General features: G+C 45.4%; 1 protein-coding gene across 1 annotated transcript in view; it reads right to left on the bottom strand.

The window, feature by feature from the left end:
• The window catches only part of TMEM181 (transmembrane protein 181), a 101,223-nt gene that overhangs the window by 33,137 nt on the left and 45,751 nt on the right, over nt 1-22,335 (bottom strand). Inside the window, 4 exon segments of the mRNA XM_017889621.1 lie at nt 12,922-13,032; nt 17,236-17,357; nt 18,560-18,650; nt 21,588-21,643. Coding sequence (XP_017745110.1) covers nt 12,922-13,032; nt 17,236-17,357; nt 18,560-18,650; nt 21,588-21,643 — 380 coding nt within the window.

Here is a 22,335-nt window from a genome sequence, read left to right as displayed (position 1 = left end):
CAACTGTACCTCAATAAAGCTGCCAAACAAAAACCAACCACTAACAATAGATGGTAATGGGGAAGTGGAGATCACAGTGATTCAGGTTCAAATTCCAGCTCTTCCTGTTACTAGTTGGGCAAATGACTTAATCTCATGAAACCTCATTTCCTCCATAAAATGGGGATGCTAGTAACCTACTTACCTACTTAACGTAATTATTGTAGCCTTTTAGCCTTGTTTTTATTTTATTTTATTTTTTTTGACACAATCTTGCTCTGTTGCCCAGCCTGGGCTGCAGTGGCAGGATCTCAGCTCACTGCAACCTCTGCCTCCCCGGTTCAAGTGATTCTCCTGCCTCAGCCTCCCGAGCAGCTGGGACTACAGCAGCGTGCCACCACTCTCAGCTAATTTTTGTATTTTTAGTCGAGATGGGGTTTCACCATATTGGCCAGGCTGGTCTCGAACTCCTGACCTTGTGACCCACCTGCATCAGCCTCCCAAAGTGCTGGGATTACAGGCATGAGCCACTGCACCTGGCCCTCTCCTGGGTTCAAGCGATTCTGCTGCTTCAGCTTCCCGAGTAGCTGGGATTATAGGCATGTGCCACCACGTACGGCTAATTTTGTATTTTTCGCAGAGACAAGGTTTCAGTATGTTGGTCAGGCTGGTCTCGAACTCCTGACCTCAGGTGATCTGCCAGCCTCGGCCTCCCAAAGTGCTGGGATTACAGGCGTGAGCTACCACACTCAGCCTATCATAGCATTTTAATGAGATGATGCGTATTAAAAGCTAAGCACAATGGCCAGCAAACAGCAAAGGTTCAGTAAACAAGAGTTGCTACTACAAATCCAAAACATCATATAACTATTAGGATTATTGCTACAGCATTTAAATATTATAACAGTATTATATCATTTATAGAATGATCAAAGTAGTGACTTGAGCATTTGGGGGGAGTGTTGATATAAACATAATATTCAGATTAAAAACGTTTACTACATATAATATTCAGATTAAAAACGCTTACTACATGTCTTAGTTGAACAAACATACTCTAAGACACAGTCAAGAAGAGAAAAAAAAAAGAATTGCTACCATCAGAAAAAAACACAAAATTTGCTTGAAGTAACAGGCCTGAAAGGTTGGGTGGTTGTTTTTACTCTCAAGGAACCGTAACTCTTAAAAAAATAATCTCAGACTCCCCTGGAGGAGGGGGATTCTAGCTTAAGATTCTGTTAGAGCAACCGAAAATAATCAACTCACTCTCATTAAAAATTAACACTAGGGTCGGATGCGGTGGCTCACAACTGTAATCCCAGCACTTTGGAAGGCTGAGGTGGGTGGATCACCTGAGGTCAGGAGTTTGAGACCAGCCTGGGCAACATGGCGAAACCCCAACTCTACTAAAAATACAAAAATTAGCCAGGCATGGTGGTGTGTGCCTGTTACCCCAGCTACTTGGGAAGATGAGGCAGGGAGAACTGCTTGAACACGGGAGGTGGAGGTTGCAGTGAGCCGAGATTGCACCACTGCACTCTAGCCTGGGCAACAGAGCAAGACCCCATCTCCAAAAAAGAAAAAAGAAAAGAAACATTAACACTAGGCTGGGCATGGTGGCTCATGCCTACAATCCCAGCACTTTGGGAGGCCGAGGCAGACGGATCACCTGAGGTCAGGAGTTCAAGACCAGCCTGATCAACATGGTGAAACCCCATCTCTACTAAATATAGAGACATGGTGTTGCATGCCTGTAATCCCAGGTACTCCTGAGGCAGGAGAATCGCTTGAACCCAGGAGGCAGCGGTTGCAATGAGCCGAGATTGCATTGCATTCCAGCCTGGGCAAAAGAGCAAAACTCCATCTCAAAAACAAAAATAAAAAAATTAACACTAGAAAACAATGCTTTATTCAATAAGTGTAGCTAATCTAAAACATGCATTTTAGTTCTAAAATGTGAGCTAATGAGAGAGCACACTTTGGTCCAGCTTTCAAACGAGACCCTGTGCACCAAGCCTGCTATGTGCCCTGCAGGAGGCAGGCGGCACCTTCATCACACTCCATCCGGGCTTGCTTCCTCCTGTCATGCGTCCCCATCCTCCTGGTTCTAGGAAAAGCCGTTTTCACATATTGCTGACTCTCTGGGAGGCCAAGCAGCCAAGCAGAATCACCTGCGTGCTCCTCCTGGGCCAGCCCAGCTGACAGCTCAATCCGACATGCATTTGTGCCAAGGGCTTGAAAGGCTGTGTCTTCCTAAGCAAACTGCAGGCCCGAGAGTAGGGCCTTGGCCCCTCCATGATACACAATGGCCTCCAGGTGCACTGGATCCCGTGAGCTGGGGCCAGAAGGTCCACAGGGAGCAAGCCCAGCCAGCGCCACACAGGTGTCCAAGCAGAGGTCATCCCGTCCCGTCCCGTGGGCACTGTCAGGTCCACTGTGTGGACCCAACTCTAGGGAACTGGGTTTGGGGGTTTTGTTTGTTCTGTGTTTATTTTAAACTCCCAAATACATTTTTGAAGTTAAAACGTAAAATAAGTAAAATGAAATAAAAAGTACAGTTCCCAGAAAATACCCTGGGGCTTAGACATTCCCTTTGAAATCTGAAGCACTGTCACTCGGTACTCAAGCTTTGACGTCAAGGTCCCTTTGGCATCACAAAGCTGCTGTCTTTGTCCTTCCAGAGCCAGAACTTGCCCTGTGACGCCACGAAGTTACCTTTGGAACAAGTGCCCACACCATACCCTGGGACACTCCTCCCCGATTACATCTCCCGTGCGCCCATCCATCCATCCATCCACATCTGCTGAGCACAACCTTGTTCTCCGCGCAAGCACAGGTGATGTCAAATCCCACGCAGCACGAAATAAGTGATTTTAACAAAAATGTGACCAGTAAAAGGCCTCCAGGAGCTGACTGGCTCTTTGGCGCAGAACAAACGTTTCCTCACATCCTCAGAGTCCTCTGAATGGACAACCACAGAAACAGACGTGGTGAGGGACGTGTCACAGTTACCTGTGCAGCACCAAGCAAAGTGCCTGGGCTAGGGGCCCGGCTTCAGATTCACAGCCTGGGTCCCCATGTTTTAAAACCACATGAAATGGCCGGGCGCAGTGGCTCACGCCTGTAATCCCAGCACTTTGGGATGCCGAGGCGGGCAGATCACGAGATCAGGAGATCGAGACCATCCTGGCTAACACGGTGAAACCCTGTCTCTACTAAAAATACAAAAAATTAGCCGGGCGCAGTGGCAGGCGCCTGTAGTCCCAGCTACTCGGGAGGCTGAGGCAGGAAAATGGCATGAACCGGGGAGGCAGAGCTTGCAGTGAGCCGAGATAGCGCCACTGCACTCCAGCCTGGGCGACAAACAAAACAAAACAAAACAAAACAAAACAAAACAAAACAAAACAAAACATGAAATGCACTGTCCAGGAATACTGGGGGGCTGGAAATGAGAACGATGTAGCAAGCGCAGGTCCGAGAAGCCAGGTGGCACTCAAGAAAGTATAGTAAGCGCAGGTCCAAGAAGCCAGGTGACACTCAGGAAAGCACAGTAAGCACAGGTCCGAGAAGCCGGGCAACACTCAGGAAAGTATGGCCTGGCGCTCTCCTCTCAGTTCCCCTGGGAAACCGGAGGGCAGCCCCAGGTAACAGCCTGAAGGACTCTGGAACGCTAGCTGCTGTTTTCATCTCACACCCCAGTCAAAGGTCATGGCTTAGAGGAAAATGGAGGAAATGAGACGTGAATAGCTGGCCACAGAGTGTCACTCAAAAGTCGGCCGGAAAAACAATCAGAGCAAAAAATGCCCAGAGTAACCAAAAGGACCCAGGGTGCTGAGGATGACGCATGTGACGTGACCAGAGAAGGTGCCTGCAAAATCTCAGAAGAGAACAAAAAAGTGAGTACAAGTGATTTTTGTGGTGTCAAAGGTCACTGTATGCAGAGCATGGCCGATGAAACCACCTTTTAAAAATGCCTATGAGGTAGCATCATCCCACAAGTGCCAGTGAGACCTAGTGAGTGGTCTCATGGCCTGAACGTGGCAATGGGTGTGGGCACGATGTATTCCAAAGAGAAAGAGCTGATAACAAGAGGGATAGAGAGAAGGATCACCACTGGCTACAGTTTGAATTTGTCCCTCCAAAATTCATGTTTAAACTTAGCCCCCATTATGGTGGTACTGTGAGGTGGAGAATCTGGGAAAGTGATTATGTCATAAGGACTCTGCCCTCATGAATGGATTTGCACCTTATAAAAGGAATAGAGGGGTGCGGTGCAGTGGCTCATACCTGTAATCCCAATACTTTTGGAGGCTGAGGTGGAAGGATTGCTTGAGCCCAGGAGTTCGAGCCTGGGCAACACAGTGAGACCTTGTCTCTAGAAAAAAAAAAAAAAAAATTAAAAAATCCAAGCCAGGCATGGTGGTGTGTGCCTGTCTGGTTCCAGCTACTCAGGAGACTGGGGTGGAAGGATCGCTTGAGCCTGGGAGGTTGACATTGCACCGAGATGTGATTGTGCCACTGCACTCTAGATTGGGTGACAGAGTAAAACCCTGTCTCAAAAAAGGGGGGGCTAGCTGAGGCCCCCTTTGTCCTTCCATCCCTTCCACGGAGGGCACAGAATGTGTCCTTTCCAGAGGATGCAGCAACAAGGCACCATCTTGGAAGCAGAGAACAGCCCTCACCAGACACCCAAACCTGCCAGTGCCTGGATCCTGGACTTCCCAGCCCTCCACAACTGTAAGGAATAAATCTCTATTATTTATAAATTAGCCGGTGTGTGGTGTACAGTTACAGCAACATAGACTAAGACACCATTCTACTTCAAAAAGATAAACATTTAAGTAGAAACCAGTGAACCAAATGTTCACGGAAAATGGGGTTGAGAACAAAAGGAGAGAGAAATCAGCTTCTTGAGTTAAAGGGAGACGGCATCAACAACAGTGCCAGATGGAAGACACAGCCCACACGACAGGCTCAGGCAGGAAAGGGCCATCGACCATCTAGACATCTGCTCAGCACAGACAACTTCCACTGAAAACAGAGCCTCATCTGAACATGCTGGGTGCATGGTGACAATTTTCTCTCAGTACATTAGGGAAGTGATATGGTTTAGCTGTGCCCCCACCCAAATCTCAACTTGATTGTATCTCCCAGAATTCCCATGTGTTGCGGGAGGGACCCAGGGGAGGTCATTAAATCATGGGGGCCAGCCTTTCCCGTGCTATTCTCGTGATAGTGAATAAGTCTCATGAGATCTGATTGGTTTATCAGGGGTTTCCACTTTTGCTTCTTCCTCATTTTCTCTTGCTGCTGCCATGTAAAAAGAGCCTTTTGCTTCCCGCCATGATTCTGAGGCCTCCACAGCCATGTGGAAAGTAACGTCCAATTAAACCCCTTTTTCTTCCCAGTCTTGAGTATGTCTTTGTCAGCAGTATGAAAACAGACTAATACAGGAAGCAACCAGGGTAATTTTACCCTGAATTTGTCATCAACAAGGAAGAGCTGGTTAGTGAAACAAACAGTGACACCAGGGGAAGGTGTCCGTGTGGTCCTGGTGCTCTTTTATCAGAGCCAAGGGCACCACCAGGCTCAGTGAAATGGAGCCCCGACTCCAGCAATGCAGAACTCAGAACTCCAAAGGCCAAAGATTTCCCAAGGAAACGCCAAACAAAACAAAAGCAACAGAAACTCTCAAAGGTTAATTGCATCAGTATGGCCAGCCACACACGGTACTGCTGAAGAAGCAAGAGCTGTCTCAGGAAATGTGCAGCCACACTGGCAGCAGCTCCAATGTGTCAGGCACACCATATACCATTAAGTTCCTACTGAAGGTAACGTGTATTAAGAATTGGACAGGTATTGGGCGGGCGCGGTGGCTCACACCTGTAATCCCAGCACTTTGGGAGGCTGAGGTGGGTGGATCACAAGGTCAGGAGATCGAGACCATCTTGGCTAACATGGTGAAACCCGGTCTCTACTAAAAATACAAAAAATTAGCTGAGCACGGTGGCGGGAGCCTGTAGTCCCAGCTACTCGGGAGGCTGAGGCAGGAGAATGGCGTGAACCCGGGAGGTGGAGCTTGCAGTGAGCCGAGATCGCGCCACTGCATTCCAGCCTGGGGACAGAGCGAGACTCCGTCTCCAAAAAAAAAAAGAATTGGACAGGTAACCTAAATTACAGTTCAATGAACGTCACAAATTGAACACACCTGTGTAATGGTACTCTGACCAGGACACAGAACATCGCCAGTACCCCAGGAGCCCCTCCCTTGATGCTTCCTTCCAGCCACTAACCTATCCAGAGGTACACTAACCTTGACTGAACAGCATCGGTTAGTTTTGCCTGTTTTTGTAATTTATATAAATGGAATCATACGCTCTGTACTGTTTTGCATTTGGCTTATTTCATTCAACATTCTGCTTCAGAAAGTCCTCCATGACATTACATGAAGCTGTGAAAGTTCATTCTCCTGGCTGTATAGTATTCCATTATGCAAATATAGCAGAATATATGTACTCATTTTGCTGCTAGTATACAGTTTACAGTTTGGCTATTAAAAATTGTGCTGCTGTGAATATCTAAATGCATGTCTTCTGGTCAACATACATAACGCATTTCTGCTGTATCAGTTTACATGCTCCCCAGCAGGGGCAAGGGCTCCGTCTGCCCCACATCCTTGCCAGCTTCGGCATATTCTGTCTTATTTCTGCCATTCTGGTGGGTGTGTAGTAACATCACTAAAATACCATTAGTGTCTACTTATTATAACTTGTTTACTTCCAAAAAGAAATGAAGGCAGCTTATAATAAAAAGCCAGATTAGATAGAAATAATTTTTAAAGTGTTTTAAAAGGCAAAATAGTGAAGAAAGAATGCAGATAATTATACCAGAAATCCATACCAGGATGTTAGTAATTAGTACAATTCGGCAAAAAACTGATTTCTGAAATTTCTGACAGCCAGGACCGAGAGAGAAATGTAATGCATCCCATGGCTTTCACTCTCTAATAAAAGGCATTATAACAAACAGCAAAAGAAATTCTGTTTTTGCTTTTTGGTATTTACCCAAAGAAATTGAAAACATAGGGGCCAGGCAAGGTGGCGCACGCCTGTAATCCCAGCACCTTGAGAGGCTGGATCACCTGAGGTCAGGAGTTCGAGACCAGCCTGGTCAACATGGTGAAACCTCGTCTCTACGAAAAATACAAAAATTAACCAGGCACGGTGGCAGGTGCCTGTAATCCCAGCTACTTGGGAGGCTGAGGCAGGAGAATCGCTGGAACCCAGGAGGCAGAAGTTGCAGTGAGCTGAGTGCCATTGCACTCCAGCCTGGGCAACAAGAATGAAATTCCGTTTCAAAAAAACAACAAAAACAAAGTTGAGAACTTATGTCCACACAAACACCTGTATACAGATGTTTATAGTAGCTATGTTCCTAACTGTCAAAACATAAAAGCAACAAAGATGTTGTCCTTCAGCCAATGGACAAACAAGCTGCAGTACATCCAGACAATGAAATTATTCCATGATGAAATGAGCAATCAAGCCATGGAAAAAACTTAAAATGCATATAACTTAGTGAAAGAAGTCAATCTGAAAAAATTACATACTATATGATTCCAACTAGATGACATTCTGGAAAAAGCAAAACCATGGCCTGGCGCAGTGGCTCACGTGTGTAATCCCCAGCACTTTGGGAGGCCGAGGCAGGCGGATCACCTGAGGTCAGGAGTTCGAGACCAGCCTGGCCAACATGGCAAAAACCTGTCTCTACTAAAAATACAAAAATTAGCTGGGCGTAGTGGTATGCGCCTGTAATCCCAGCTACCCAGGAGGCTAAGGCACGAGCATCACTTGAACCTGAGAGGCGGAGGATGCAGTGAGCCAAGATCTCACCACTGCACTCCAGCCTGGGCAACAGACTGTCTCAAAAAAAAAAAAAAAAAAAAAAAAAAAAAAAAAAAAAAAAACATAAATAAAGCAAAACCATAGAAACAGTAAAAAGACAGGTGGCTGCCAAGGGTCTGAGGAGGAGGGAGGGATGAATAGGTAGAGTACAAAGGATTTTCAGGGCACTGAAATGAACCCCTATGGTACTATAAATAGTGGATCTTACAGAATGTACAACACCAAGAGGGAATCCTTATGTAAACTGTGGGCTCTGAGTGGTGTGTCAATGTGAGTTCATTAACTGTAACAAATGTACCACTCTGGTGCGAGATGTTGACAATGGGGGAGGGTTGTGCATGTGTGGGAGGAGAGAGCATTTAGGAACTCTCTGTACCTTCCTCTCAATTTTGCTGTGAACCTAAAATTGCTCTAAAAAATAATAATGCGGAAAAAATTTTGGAGGTTTAAAGTTCACAACACAATGTCTTCAACAATAATTTTATAAAAGACATAGAAACACTTTGCATACAGTTCTCTAATTTCTTAGTGCATCTCTCTACAAGCTGCCAGCATAACGCTGATTATGTGATTCTCTGAGGATACTGAGTCACACCAGGAGAAGCAGCATTCAGGGCTTGCCAGCACCTGAGGTTCTCGGATGGATTCTGGCATATGCCCAGGACTTCCCCCTTCAAATATCAGTTGCCTCAGGAGTTTTTGTTTTGTTTTCAAATAATTTTCTTTTCGGGTAATAAAAATAATAAACATCCATTACGGTAAATAAAGGAAAACACAGAAGAAATTAAACATTAATCCCACCACCCAGAGACAGCCTTCTAGACATCTAGTTTTCTATAACAGAAACACTTCTAATTCATGCACTTCTGTTTTCTTTTTTTTTTTTGAGACGGAGTCTCGCTCTGTCGCCCGGGCTGGAGTGCAGTGGCCAGATCTCAGCTCACTGCAAGCTCCGCCTCCCGGGTTCACGCCATTCTCCTGCCTCAGCCTCCCGAGTAGCTGGGACTACAGGCGCCCGCCACCTCGCCCGGCTAGTTTTTTGTATTTTTTTTTTTTTTTTTAGTAGAGACGGGGTTTCACCGGGTTAGCCAGGATGGTCTCGATCTCCTGACCTCGTGATCCGCCCGTCTCGGCCTCCCAAAGTATTGGGATTACAGGCTTGAGCCACCGCACCCAGCTGCTTTTGTTTTCTTAAATCAATATATAGTTTGTGCTAGCTATCCTATTAACTTACTATTTTAGTAGCTACAGAACTAATTTATTTAACCAGAAATCTACTGCTGAAATACAGATTGTTCCCAACTTCTTACTCTGAGGAATAGGTTTGAACATAAATCACTGTATGTTTCTACTTCCTTAGTATCAATTTCTAGAATTAGAATTACTAAGTCAAAAAGAACATGGAAGTAGAAGCTTTTATACGCTGCTAAATTACTCCAAAAGTTAAATCAGTTTACACCCCCTTTCATGTGTATGAGAAAACTTGTGTCCAGCATTTCGCCTACCATGTTATCTTATTTGTTGCTTTTAATATTTGCATTGTTTTTTTTTTTTGAGAAAGGGTCTCACTCTGTCACCCAGGCTGGAGTGTGCAGTGGTGTGATTACAGTTCGTTGTAGCCTCAAACTCCCAGGTTCAAGTGATCCTCCTACCTAAGCCTCCCTAGCAGCTGGGACTACAGGTATGCAGCACTACGCATGGCTAACTTTTAAAATTTTGTTTAGAGATGTGGTCTCAGCTAGGCCGATCACCTGAGGTCAGGAGTTTGAAACCAGCCTGGTCAACGTGGTAAATCCCCATCTCTACTAAATATATGAAAATTAGTAGGGCATGGTGAACTATTACAGCTATTAGTAGCTGTAATCCCAGCTACTAGGGATTACAGCTAAGGCAGGAGAATTGCCTGAACCTGGAAGGCAGAGGTTACAGTGAGCTGAGATCGCGCCACTGCACTCCAGCCTGGGAGACACAGTGAGACTCCGTCTCAAAAACAAAAAAACAAAGATGGGATCTCATTATGTTGCCCAGGCTGGTCTCCAACTCTTGGGCTCAAGCAAGCCTCCTGCATCGAGTTTCCAAAGTGCTGGGATTACAGGCATAAGCTACTGCTCCCAGCCCAAACTATGAAGATTGATTGGTTAAAAAAAGGCATTCATGGCCGGGCGCAGTGGCTCACACCTGTAATCCCAGCACTTTGGGAGGCCGAGGCAGGCGGATCACGAGGTCAGGAGATCGAGACCATCCTGGCTAACACGGTGAAACCCCGTCTCTACTAAAATACAAAAAATTAGCTGGGCGTGGTGGCAGGCGCCTGTAGTCCCAGCTACCCGGGAGGCTGAGGCAGGAGAATGGCGTGAACCCCGGGAGGTGGAGGTTGTAGTGAGCCGAGATCATGCCACTGAACTCCAGCCTGGGTGACAGAGCGAGACTCCGTCTCAAAAAAAATAAAAATAAAAAATAAAGGGCATTCATTCTTAAACTCTCTAATCTTTGCTTTATAGCAAGGATGAACGTAACTTCAGAAGTCTGTTGCCATGTGAATTTCTGAATTTGTAAGGTGCTGTATTGCTGTTCTTTCATTCAACCAATACATATCTATTGCAAGCCTAGCAGCTACTGGGTGCTATGCTGGCTGCTAGGGAAATGAAATGTACAAAAATGCAGAAAAATCTTTGGTGACATCCCTAACAAATCCCCAAGGGTCTTAAGGACTGTCTTTCCAGATGCTGAAGAGTGCCACCAGAAATGAGGCTCTGGCTGTGCTGTAATTCAAGGTGAGTGGTTCCCACGGTAACGTCTTTTGAACCCATTCCTTTTTGAGCCCCACAACAACATTGTATCACTTGCCTTCCATCAGCAATGGCAGAATGGCATGTACCTAGTTTACCTAAGATATGTACCAAATTCTTCAGGAACAACTTTAAGAGGAAATAAACAGATACAAAAGATGGAAGGACAAAAACCACAAAGACAAAGAAAACAGTGGCCCACACCCATGGAATAGGGTCAGGATGAACTACAGCCTCTGGAGAAAGGTGCTGAGAACCATAAAAGGCTTGTAGGAGATGATGTTCTAATAAAGAAGATGATGGAAGGGAGAGGTCCCTTGTTTGTCTGCACTATTGAATCAGAATGATTCTGAAATAGCCAAGTCTAAAGCACAGATGGTTAGCAAAGGACTACATCAAAGTATGCCTAAGCTCAGTGCACCTGCCTCAGACCCCATCTGGGATCCCCCCCGGCACCATGAACCGGAGGACACAAGCAGAATACTAATCAGATTCTCTGAGGACAAAGATCCAGGAGATCATTCAGACTGCAAAGACCAGATCCCAGATTCAGATCCAAAAGATCTGGAAAGGCTGGCTGAGGCAAAGGGCGGAAAGGAAGAGGCCACTAGTGAGAGAGAGCCAGCTCAGGTGTCCCAGCAGCACAACCCAGGGCCACCTGCTCCTTCCACATCAGGAACACCTGCCACTGCAGCCGGGGGACTGGGGCAGCTTCAGGAAGGAAACCTGGAGCCAGAGGGATGCAGAGGTCACATCCCTAGCACATTGTGAAAGAAAAGAACAATTTCAGAGGGGAGGAGACGGCCGCCTTCAAAGGGCTATAGGGTAGACAGAGGAGAAAACTCATTTTGTGTAGTTCACAACAGCATTATTCACACCAGCCAAAAAATGGGAAACAACTCAAATGCCCATCAACTGATGAACGGATCAACAAAATGTGGTCTAGCAATACAACAAAATATCATTTAGCAAAATGAAGGAGTGAAGTACTGAGCCCGCGACAACCTGGATGGACCTTGAGACATCATTACTTTCACTAAGTGAAAGCAGCCAGTCACCAAAGACCACATGTTGCGTGATTCCATTCACGTGAAATGTCCAGACCAGGCAAATCCATGGGGACAGAGAAAACGTTAGTGATTGCCAAGGACTGTGGGGAGGGAATGGGAAATGACTACTAACAGGTTTCTTTAAGAGGCAATGAAAATGTTCTGGAACCAGAATGACTGGACAACTCTGTGACTGTGCTAAAAACCACTGAATGGGCCGGACGCGGTGGCTCAGGCCTGTAATTCCAGCACTTTGGGAGGCCAAGGCGGGCAGATCACCAGGTCAGGAGATTGAGACCATCCTGGCCAACATGGTGAAACTCCGTCTCTACTAAAAATACAAAAATTAGCTGGGCATGGTGGCACGCACTTGTAATCCCAGCTACTTGGGAGGCTGAGGCAGGAGAACTGCTTGAACCCGGGAGGCAGAGGTTGCAGTGAGCCAAGATCGCAGCCACTGCACTCCAGCCTGGTGACAGAGTGAGACTCCATCTCAAAACAACAAACAAACAACCAACCACTGAATGTGTGCTTTCACTAAAAGGGCAAACTTTCTACTTTGATAAAGCTGTTTTTTTTTTTTTTTTTTGAAGGTATCCATTAGTACCTCCATTTAATATTCACAGCTCTATGAGGCAGCTATTTTGCACATAAGAAAACTGAGGCTCAACAAAATCGCATGGTCAATGATGGAGGTAGGGCGAGAAACCCAGCTCACCGTCCAGTCCAAATCCCCACTCGTCACTACGCTGGTTCTACTGACTCCTAATGAGTGGAAAGGGGAGATTTCAGCTGGACACAAGAAAGGACAGTGTAACAATTAGAACAGTGCCTCCCACTCACCGGCAGTTCAGGCAGAGACTGACAACCACTCACAGGGGCCAGAGAAGGGGGTGCTGCGTCTGCAGGAGGGTGTACCTGCTAACCCCTTCACTGCCTTGCAGCTGAACACACCATACACTCTCTTTTCTAAATCTCAAGACACCTAAGGTTTGCCCTGTCTCTATGCTATTGAAACTATTGTTGGTTCCATATACTTAAAAAACTGTAGTTTTCCTATAATTTTTAAAAACTTTACATGTCCTCCACTTTCCAAATTAACATTATTTAGATGTTGAGATGTATTTCAATCATTGAGCAAAAGAATGGGAACTAGAACATGAGCCATGGAAACATGCAGTCCGCTGGTATACTTACTGTGAAGTTCATTCCCTTGATGGGGAGCTTCAGGTGTTCAAATCCCACTATCACCGTATACTGAGTGTAATTCAGGTAGCCAAGGTGAGCCACAATAATCTCTGCACATTTCTGCAAATACACAGGAAGATTTGCCTTTAAAGAAAGCAAGACTCACGCTCCCACCAAATAACCCATGAAGTAACACATTTCAACAGCAGATGAGCAGAACTCATTGTCTCCAGGGAACTCTCCAAAAGCCCAGAGAAAGTCAGATGCCAGCCAAACAGTTCCTAGAAAGAATGAACCAAATGGGTATTTTCGGAAACATAATATATGATTTACACCAATTAGAATCTTTTCTACTTTGGATGACTGAAAATAAGTCACTGTGTAAGAAAGTTAACAGTGCAATGCAAGCCTGACATTTCCATAAATATGTAACACTAGAACACAGGGGAAACGTAAGCTAAGACACGTCAACGCGGACGCTGCGACCTAATTTGTCCTCCCTGGCCCAATTTTGCGACTGTTGTAGTAATAAACAGAGTGAATTACATATTTTTCTTTCTCTCCTTTTAACCTGTCACTCTGTACATGGAGCCCTCTTTCCTCTCCATCCTGCACCCTCCATCCTCCACTCCGAGTCAAAGCAAAGGCTGCATGCACAGCAGCAAGTGCGGCACTGTTGTCAAGAGCTCCTTCCTTTTGTCCTTTAGAATTAAAAGCTAGGTCTCCTCTGCTTTGTTATCCCTTTCCAGAGTGGCAGGGAGGACAAACCCTCATGCAGGGATACAGAGGTGCACCCACTGGCCACGCACACAGAGCCGGCCACTCCTCCCCAGCAAGCTTGGCCCTGGCCCTGCCTTTCGGAATATCGCTCTCCACCATCCTGCTGCTGCCCAGAGCAAATGGGTGGTTCTCTGGCTTTCTAACAGGGCATCACTCCAATGACTGGTCAAGCCTCGAATGTCTGAGGTCAGGTAAGAAAACAGGTGTGGGTTTTACACAGCAGCCTTAAAAAGACAAAGGGTGGCCAGGCGTGGTGGCTCATGCCTGTAATCCCAGCACTTTGGGAGGCCAAGGCAGGCGGATCACTTGAGGCTAGGAGTTCAAGGCCAGCCTGGCCAACATAGTGAAATCCCGTCTCTACTAAAAGTACCAAAAATCAGCTGGGTGTGGTGGCAGGCGTCTGTAATCCTAGCTACTCAGGAGGCTGAGGCAGGAGAATCCCTTGAACCTGAGAGGCGGAGGTTGCAGTGGGCCAAGATTATACCATTGCACTCTGGCCTGGGCAACAAGAGCAAAACTCCATCTCAAAAACAAACAAACAAAAAGACAAGAGGACAACTGTCAGGGAGGAGGACGAGGAGTGGAGTTGGGTAACACGGTGGGGTGCTGACCTAAGGGAACGGGGAGAAAGCAGAAGAGGAGCGGAGTGTGCAGGGGGCTGAAGGCAGCACCAAGGTCACCATCTCAACTCACAAAACACTTCAGCCCACTGGCAGCCCTGGGCCTGCACCGAAGCCCACAGTGCTCCGCAAGGAGGGGCTGCCCTGCGAAGGGGCTAAAGGCGCCCACCTCCCACTCTCCTATGCCAGAAGCACAGGTCATCTGCTATTTTCATCACATTGGAAAAGCAAGCCAAGGCTTCCTTTCCACCTGATCAGCTCTCATTGGAATCTGCTGCCTGCCCTCTGGGCAAGTGTGTGGTCCACCTTCTCAGCAAAACTAACTTCACCTTTCCCCTCCGGCAGTCGGGTCACAGGATGAGGCGTAGAGGCAAGGGTGGCTAAGGACTGTGCAGGAAGGGATGGCTTAAAATTTGTAAACACATTTTTGCTGGGTAGACAAACATCTCTTGCGAGTTCAAGAATTTGTCTCACTTTTCAGGGATGTTTTAATTAACAAAAGAGCTATATCTCAGGCTGCATATACTTATGAGTTTAAAAAAACTACACCAAAGATTCTGGCATCCCAAGTTCAAACCACGGTTCTGCTGCTGACTATGATGTACCTCTGAAAATCACATGATGGTACCACAGCTTTCTCACCTGCAAGGTGTGGAAAGCCTTGCTACCTACGTCAGACAATGGCTTTTCTTTACAGCAAAAAAAAAAAAAAAAAAGCAAGTCAGGTACGGTGGTGCACACCTGTCATCCTAGCTACTTGGGAGGCTGAAGCAGGAGGATTGCTTGAGCCCAGGAGTTCAAAGCCAGCCTGGGCAACATAGCAAGACTTGTTTAAGAAAAAAAAAAGAAAAAGTATATAAGAGCATGGTAAATATCTCTGCAATGTAAAAATTCCATGTTTTTTAAAGCCAGGGCAATGTTCCTTGTAGGGTTAGAGAGAGACCTGAGTAGACAGGGAACAGAAGCAAGATAATCCTAAGGGGTGACACAGTATAAACTGAGGTAGGGCCAACAATGAAGAGGGAGGAAACCATGAAGACGCACTGAAGGGCCATTCTCAAGGTGCACAGTACGGTGGGCACATCCAAGAAGCAAGTGCAGGCCAGCCAGTACCCTGGCAGCCTGGCCCTGCTTAAGCAAAGGCTTTAGGTAGGGCAACCCACTTGTTCCGATTTTAAAACAGGAAGTCCTAGGTGCTGAGAAACCACTCAGTGCAGGCAAACCAGGACGATGGGTCTCACCAGCTCCAAATAAGTAACCCCTGACTAATGGTCCACTGAGCCTCAATCTGAGAGGCAGCACAACAAGATGGGTGTCATCAAGCTCTCCAGGCGCGAGTGGCCGCCAGCCCCTCGTATGGGAAGAGAGCAGCTTCTTGGGCCATGGTCCTGTCTGACACTCACACCTGTTATCCCTTCAGCAGTACTGATCGCACCCCTCCCGCACACAGGCCTCAATGGGGGACAAAGGGATGCCTCATGCTGCACACATAAGGCACACTCACATATGTTGTTCACCTTGATCTTTACTGCTTTCCTAAGGCAGGCAGGAAGGCTTGATCCCAACTCTATAGATGGGGAAAATACACTTTGGAAGCTGACTCAGTCCCTGGATGCAGAATGAGAGGCCAGTCCCACATGATCCTCCCACCTTGGCCTCCCAAAGTGCTGGGATTATACACATGAGCCACCGGGCCCAGTCCTTGAATTCTTTCTTGCTAGGAAAAACAGGGCCAGTATACGTATCACTAGTAACTAGGCAGTATGCATGGTGGTCAAGGACACAAGCTTCAGAATAAAAGAGCACAGGTTTAAATCCTAGGCACTCCACTTATTATCTGTGTTACCTTGGGCAATGATTTAGACCTCTCTAAGCCTCAGTTTCTTCTTCTACAAAACAGGCTCTAATAGTAGTTTCTACTTCATGGACCTGCTGAGAGGATCGAATGAGACAGTGAGTGGACGGTACCTGGCATGACACCTAGCAGAGAAACTACTTGCCATGCGGCTTCTGACATTAATTTTCTAATCCTATAAGAAAATGCATTGCCCTGTTTTGATGCTCTCCAAGTTCTCCACGCTGCCAATAACCTGCTGTGTCTGAGGTGGACTCCTTGCTATATAGCAGGGATCTGGTTCTGATTCTCTGGACTCGGAATAGAATACAGTGTCAATGAAATCAAACGTGAGGGCTCGTTCCCCACTCTGGACCCCAGGTTTCCTATCCCTCAGCCATACTGTACTCTGAAGCAGATGCTCAAAAAGGTAGGCCCCGGACCCCCAAGAGGCCCAGGTATTCGTCTTCACACAGTCAGATCAGGGCATGCATCACACGGCTGGGAACAACCCAAAGCCTCAGTCAAGAGTTACCATGGAAAATTAGGCCTGGTGGCACACGCTTGTAGTCCCAGATACTTGGGAAGTTAAGGCAGGTGAACTGCTTGAGCCCAGAAGTTTGAGACTGCAGTGAGCTGTGATTGTGCCACTGCACTCCAGCCTGGGTGACAGAGCAAAAACCTGTCTCAAAACAAAACAAAACAAAACAAAACAAAACAAAACAAAACAAAAAACGAGTGACCACAGCCGGTGGCAGACGTTCGTATGAGGTGGCAGCCCATAACATTCATTAGGGACACACTGGGCAGTAGGTCACACACACAGTAAAAACAAGTACCATGTATGCTCAGGGTGGCCGGCACTCATGTGTGCATGCACTATGGATGTGTGAATGCATGTGTACGTTTGTAAGAATTTTCAAGGGTATCCACCTATAAAAATAAGTAAGTTTTCTCAGGCCATCTTTGCTACGACTCCATTTTTTTCACTTAAGAACAATTTCTCAAAGCCTCTTACCATGCGATCTTCTACAATTAAATGTGTACGCAGCCTGAGGACTGACTGTAGGGCTCGCCCCATACACTCACCCCTGTACATGTGAGGGTCCTTGTCCGGTTGTGAACTTTGTTATGAATGTACATCGTGGTTCCATCTTGAGCTACACCATCGACTTTAACAGTCATGGGAAAGCTTGTCTTAATGGAAGTTTCTACAAAAGAAAAAAATTCAGTGTCAGAGACCATGCCAGGCACATCACACCTACGAAGGTGCCTTCCTGGCTCTGTAATGACCTTGGAGCCAGGAAAAGACAGAAAGCCCGTAAGGTCCTTAGGCCACACTGGCCTCAGCACATTTGAAAATCTCTTAATTGCCCAGCAAACAAAGCCTTTCCATTAGATTCCAACCCAACACCCAGGGGGTCTATGTCAAAACCTACACTTCACATCCATCAGTTTCACTTCCACTTCACACACAAAAAAAGGGTAACTATTTCACGGCTAATGAACTTATATTTTAATTTCTCACATACATTTTAACTTAACAAATTCGATACCAAAATAGAAACAGATTTCTTATTTCTTCTAATTACAGGTTTTTCCAATTATATTCTCATTTAAAAAATCATAACAAAATATAAAGACGGATTAAACACTAAGAATTTCACCACCTAGAGATAATCACAATTCATATTTTGTGTCTATCCTTCCAGACCATTTTCTAGACATACGAATACCTAGTAATGTGAATTTTTTGCTTTCTGAAATGGTACAAAGAGGGGATAATTTTTTTGTAATATGTATTTGTTTCACTTCATTTACTGGGGTCATGGGGTTATCTTTTCAAATTCTTTCTCAACCACAGTGTCTCATGTGAACCACAGAACAGAAAATGCTAACTCATCCTGAACAATGGATGCATCAGGGGAGGGTTTCTCAGCCTCTGTATCACTGACATTTTGGGCCAGATAATTCCTTGTTGTGGAAGTGGGGGGGAGGTGTCGACATCTCTGCCCTCTACCCACTAGATGCAAGGAGTACTCCCTCCTCCTCTCCATTTGTGACAAAATTGTCTCAAGACATTGGCAAGTGTCCCTGGGGGGCCAGAACCATTACTTTAGGGCATCAGGTCTTACTCCTCTCCCAGATCCTCACTGGAAAAGGCTGGCAGCTGTAGTGCCGACACCATGCAGCCACTGAGCTAAGCTGACCAGGACTCTACGGAGGATGTGTATCTCTCGTAACTTTCTCTCCCACTGGAAGACATTTAAGGCGTTTCCAATTTGTTGCTATAATAATGGACATCCCCATACATCTATCTTTGAGCACTTGTCCCAATATTCTGAAGTCAACATCTAAAATACGATGTTTCTTCGTACAAAGAAAAATCATCCCAAAATGTCAAGCTCCATACCTTTTGATTGATCCAACTCAACAACACATGTCAGCCATAGTTGCTGATTGTATGTAGACAGTGGATTTGAAAGTATTTGAATTGGCTTTAGCTGAAGAAAAAAAAACAAAGTAATCCATGTGACCTTTTCATTGAGTTTACCAAATACCTCATCATGTTAACACACAAACTTTACTTTTAGCAAAAAAGGCTTGAGTGTTAGCTCTGAAACAGAAACATGTGAGGTTTTCCTTTTTCTTTTTTTTGAGACAGAGTCTCGCTCTGTCGTCCAGGCTGCAGTGCAGTGATGCGATCTCGGCTCACTGCAAGCTCTGCCTCCTGGGTTCAGGCCATTCTCCTGCCTCAGCCTCCTGAGTAGCCAGGACTACAGGCACCGGCCACCATGCCCAGCTAATTTTTTGTATTTTTAGTAGAGATGGGGTTTCACCATGTTAGCCAGGATGGTCTCGATCTCCTGACCTCATGATCCGCCCTCCTTGGCCTCCCAACATGCTAGGTTACAGGCGTGAGCCATCGCACCCGGCCATGAGGTTTTCCTTTCAACAACATAAATGACATTCTGCCTTCCAGAAGAAGAAAGGACTAACTTCCAGCTCCAATTCATGTCTGTCTCGCACAGAAACCTCTTTCCACATTTGGACCCTTGGGGACAACATACTTACTTAAATACCAAGGAAAAAGCCATCTTGGAAAAAGAATAAAATGAGCAGAATGAGATACGTAATAAGACAATAAAGAATACCAAAGGAACGCTTTCATAGTTACAAGATAACATATCTCAAGAATTATTATTTTTTGAGATGGGAATCTAGCTCTGTTGCCCAGGCTGGAGAGCAGGGATGTGATCTCGGCTCACTGCAACCTCTGCCTCCCAGGTTCAAGTGATTCTCCTGCCTCAGCCTCCCAAATAGCAGGGATTATAGGCACCTGCCACCACACCCAGCTAATTTTTGTATTTTTAGTAGAGAAGGAGTTTCACTGTCTGTGAATCAGACTGGTCTTGAACTCCTGACCTCGTGATCAGCCCACCTTGGCCTCCCAAAGTGCTGGGATTACAAGCGTGAGCCACCGCACCCAGCCAAGAATCATTTCTTTAGTATTCATATGCCAGGCAAATTGCTCTTTGATGTCTGCTATTTTTATATTTCTGAAAGAAAGTCTTAACACCCCTGGGGAGAAAAATTAGAGGTGACGAATGTTGTCAATGATTCTTCTGCAGTATCTTTTGAAAGACGTAATATTGGTGTTTAGTAACAGTCGACCACAGAGAGATTCACTGAAGCAGCCCACCCATGGTTCCAAAGAAAAGCGTTATTTGAATGCATCGTCTTTGGAGGTGAATGTGTTTTTTTTATTTTTTATTTTTCTGAGACAGGGTGGTGCTCTGTCACCCAGGGCTGGAGTGCAGTGGTGCAATCACGGCTTACTGCAGCCTCAGGCTCTCAGGATCAAGCGGTCCTCCCACCTCAGCCTCCTAAGTAGCTGGGACAACAGGTATGCCCCACCACACCCAGCTTATTTTTAAATTTGTTGTAGAGACAATCTCCCTATGTTGCCCAGGCTAGTCTTAAATGAATTTGTTTTTGGGTCTTAATACTTCTATCAGGGTCTCAATAAAAATCCCTAAGACTAAAGACTTGCCTAAAAACCATCAAGGCAGAAAATCTCTCCAGGAATGAGCTACTGTCTTAGTGAAGTGAGGATGGTCTCTTGGAAGCAAGTCAGTTCAGTGGAACGGCTGCTGTGTTCAGTGTCAAAAAAAGACTCACACCCTGAGAGACTGAAACTGTAAAAGATGAACTACTACCAGGAAAGTCCATAGCAGCACCTCTTCAAATCAGATCATCAGGTCAACAGTGAAAGAAAATAAAGCAATGCAAAGGAAATGTGAAGACAGACGATGCAGAGGGCCCTTTCAAACTAGCAGTAGCAAAGAGAAGACTCAAACGGTGTAAGTTTTAGTACTTTTTCTTCTTTTGCCTTTTTGCAAAATTGTAAGGGTAGAAAACTAGCAGGGAAGTGTGAGAACAGAGGGAAGGGGGATTTGGGGTCATACAATCAGATTTAAACTATACATATCATGGTGCCTCAAAGATGCAGGGCAACTGTGTTCAGTTTATAGATAAAGTTATATTTCACACACAAAAAAAGGTTTACTTGTCCAGGCTCTCACAAGTTAGCATTTATTCAAGGAAACCAAAATTTTCCAATTGAAAGAACCTCTGTTTTCTCCAAAGGTGGTAAAAGTTAAGGCTTTTTTTTTTTGAGATGGAGTCTCACTCTGTCACCCAGGCTGGAGTGCAATGGCACAATCTTGGCTGACTGCAAGCTCCGCCTCCCAGGTTCAACCAATTCTCCTGCTTCAGCCTCCTGAGTAGCTGGGACTACAAGTGCCCGTCACCACGCCCAGCTAATTTTTTTGTATTTTTAGTGGAGATGGGGTTTCACCGTGTTAGCCAGGATGGTCTCCATCTCCTGACCTGGTGATCTGCCCGCCTCAGCCTCCCAAAGTGCTGGGATTACAGGCATGAGCCACCTTGCCCGGCCAAGTTAAGGTGTATTTTTTTAAAGGATTTTTCATTTAAACTGAGTTCACACAAGGAATACAAAGTAATCATTAGAAAGAACTGTACTATCAGAAACCTGACAGAGGCCAATTCTTAACCTGGGCAAATATGAGAAAGATGAGACACCTAAGTGGTATCATTATTAAAAATTACAATCTGATAGGACTTACAGAGGCAAGGAATCAGGATGAGTTAACCACTCTTTGGAAATGAACAACTGCTCCCTAAGAGGTAATACCACCATCTTCCTAAGTACTGAGATGTTTGTTACAGCAGAAATGGCGACTTCAGCAAACAAGAACCCAGAGGCCAGCAGCTGACAATGGAAGACGAAATGTGTGCTGCCTAAGAAGCCAAGGCAAGGGCAGGCTACCTTAAAGACTCTAAGCAGAACAATTTCTCAGTGACCTGAGGTTTATACTGTACCCCACCACCCAGCTGCCACTCAGACCCAGTCTTACCTTTTTGCTATTATTTAGTGAAAAATTAGCCACAGAAGTCTGGATCACTTTAGGTCCTAAAGTATAACAGAAAAGGATAAAAACAGGTTATAGTGATACTGATATTTAATATTTTTTTTTCCAAATTCCAAGAAAGACTCATACATTACATGGAGATGGCCTTAATTTACCTGGGTTTTCTTTAGAGATTATACAATGTGTAAGTAAAAGATATAAACACACAAACACAGACACAGAATATACACTCTGCTGTGCTTCACGATTTGCCAACACAAGTCAACCAGCATGACTGGCACACAACACAGAGGGTTTCCACAGGAAACGCCCTGCTAAGCTCTCAGTGAGAACTCTCTCTACAGGCATGGGCCCAAGAAGGTATTAACTATAGAGACTCTGTCTTATATATTCTGTAAAATATAAAGATTTCTTCCAAAACCTAAGACACACTTATCTGCTCATCCAATTAATCTCGTCTTCCAAAAATATTTATTAAGGGCTATAAACATAATATTTGCTAATATAAGCAGGAAAGCAAAAGTTTTAACTGAAGTAACAGGTATACGAACCTCACAGATTCTTTTTTCCCAATTTTTACTGTGATAAAATATACCGAAGATTTGCCATCTTAACCATTTTTTTCTACAAACCCAAGAACTTACCATCTTAACCATTTTTTTTTCTATAGATCCAAGAACTTGACATCTTAACCATTTTTTTTATTTTTGCTCTTGTTGCCCGGGCTGGAGTG

Source organism: Rhinopithecus bieti, unplaced genomic scaffold (genome assembly GCF_001698545.2).
Source record: "Rhinopithecus bieti isolate Rb0 unplaced genomic scaffold, ASM169854v2 scaffold_18548, whole genome shotgun sequence".
In the NCBI taxonomy this organism is placed as follows: Eukaryota; Metazoa; Chordata; class Mammalia; order Primates; family Cercopithecidae; genus Rhinopithecus; species Rhinopithecus bieti.
This window is presented reverse-complemented; position numbering and strand designations above follow the sequence as displayed.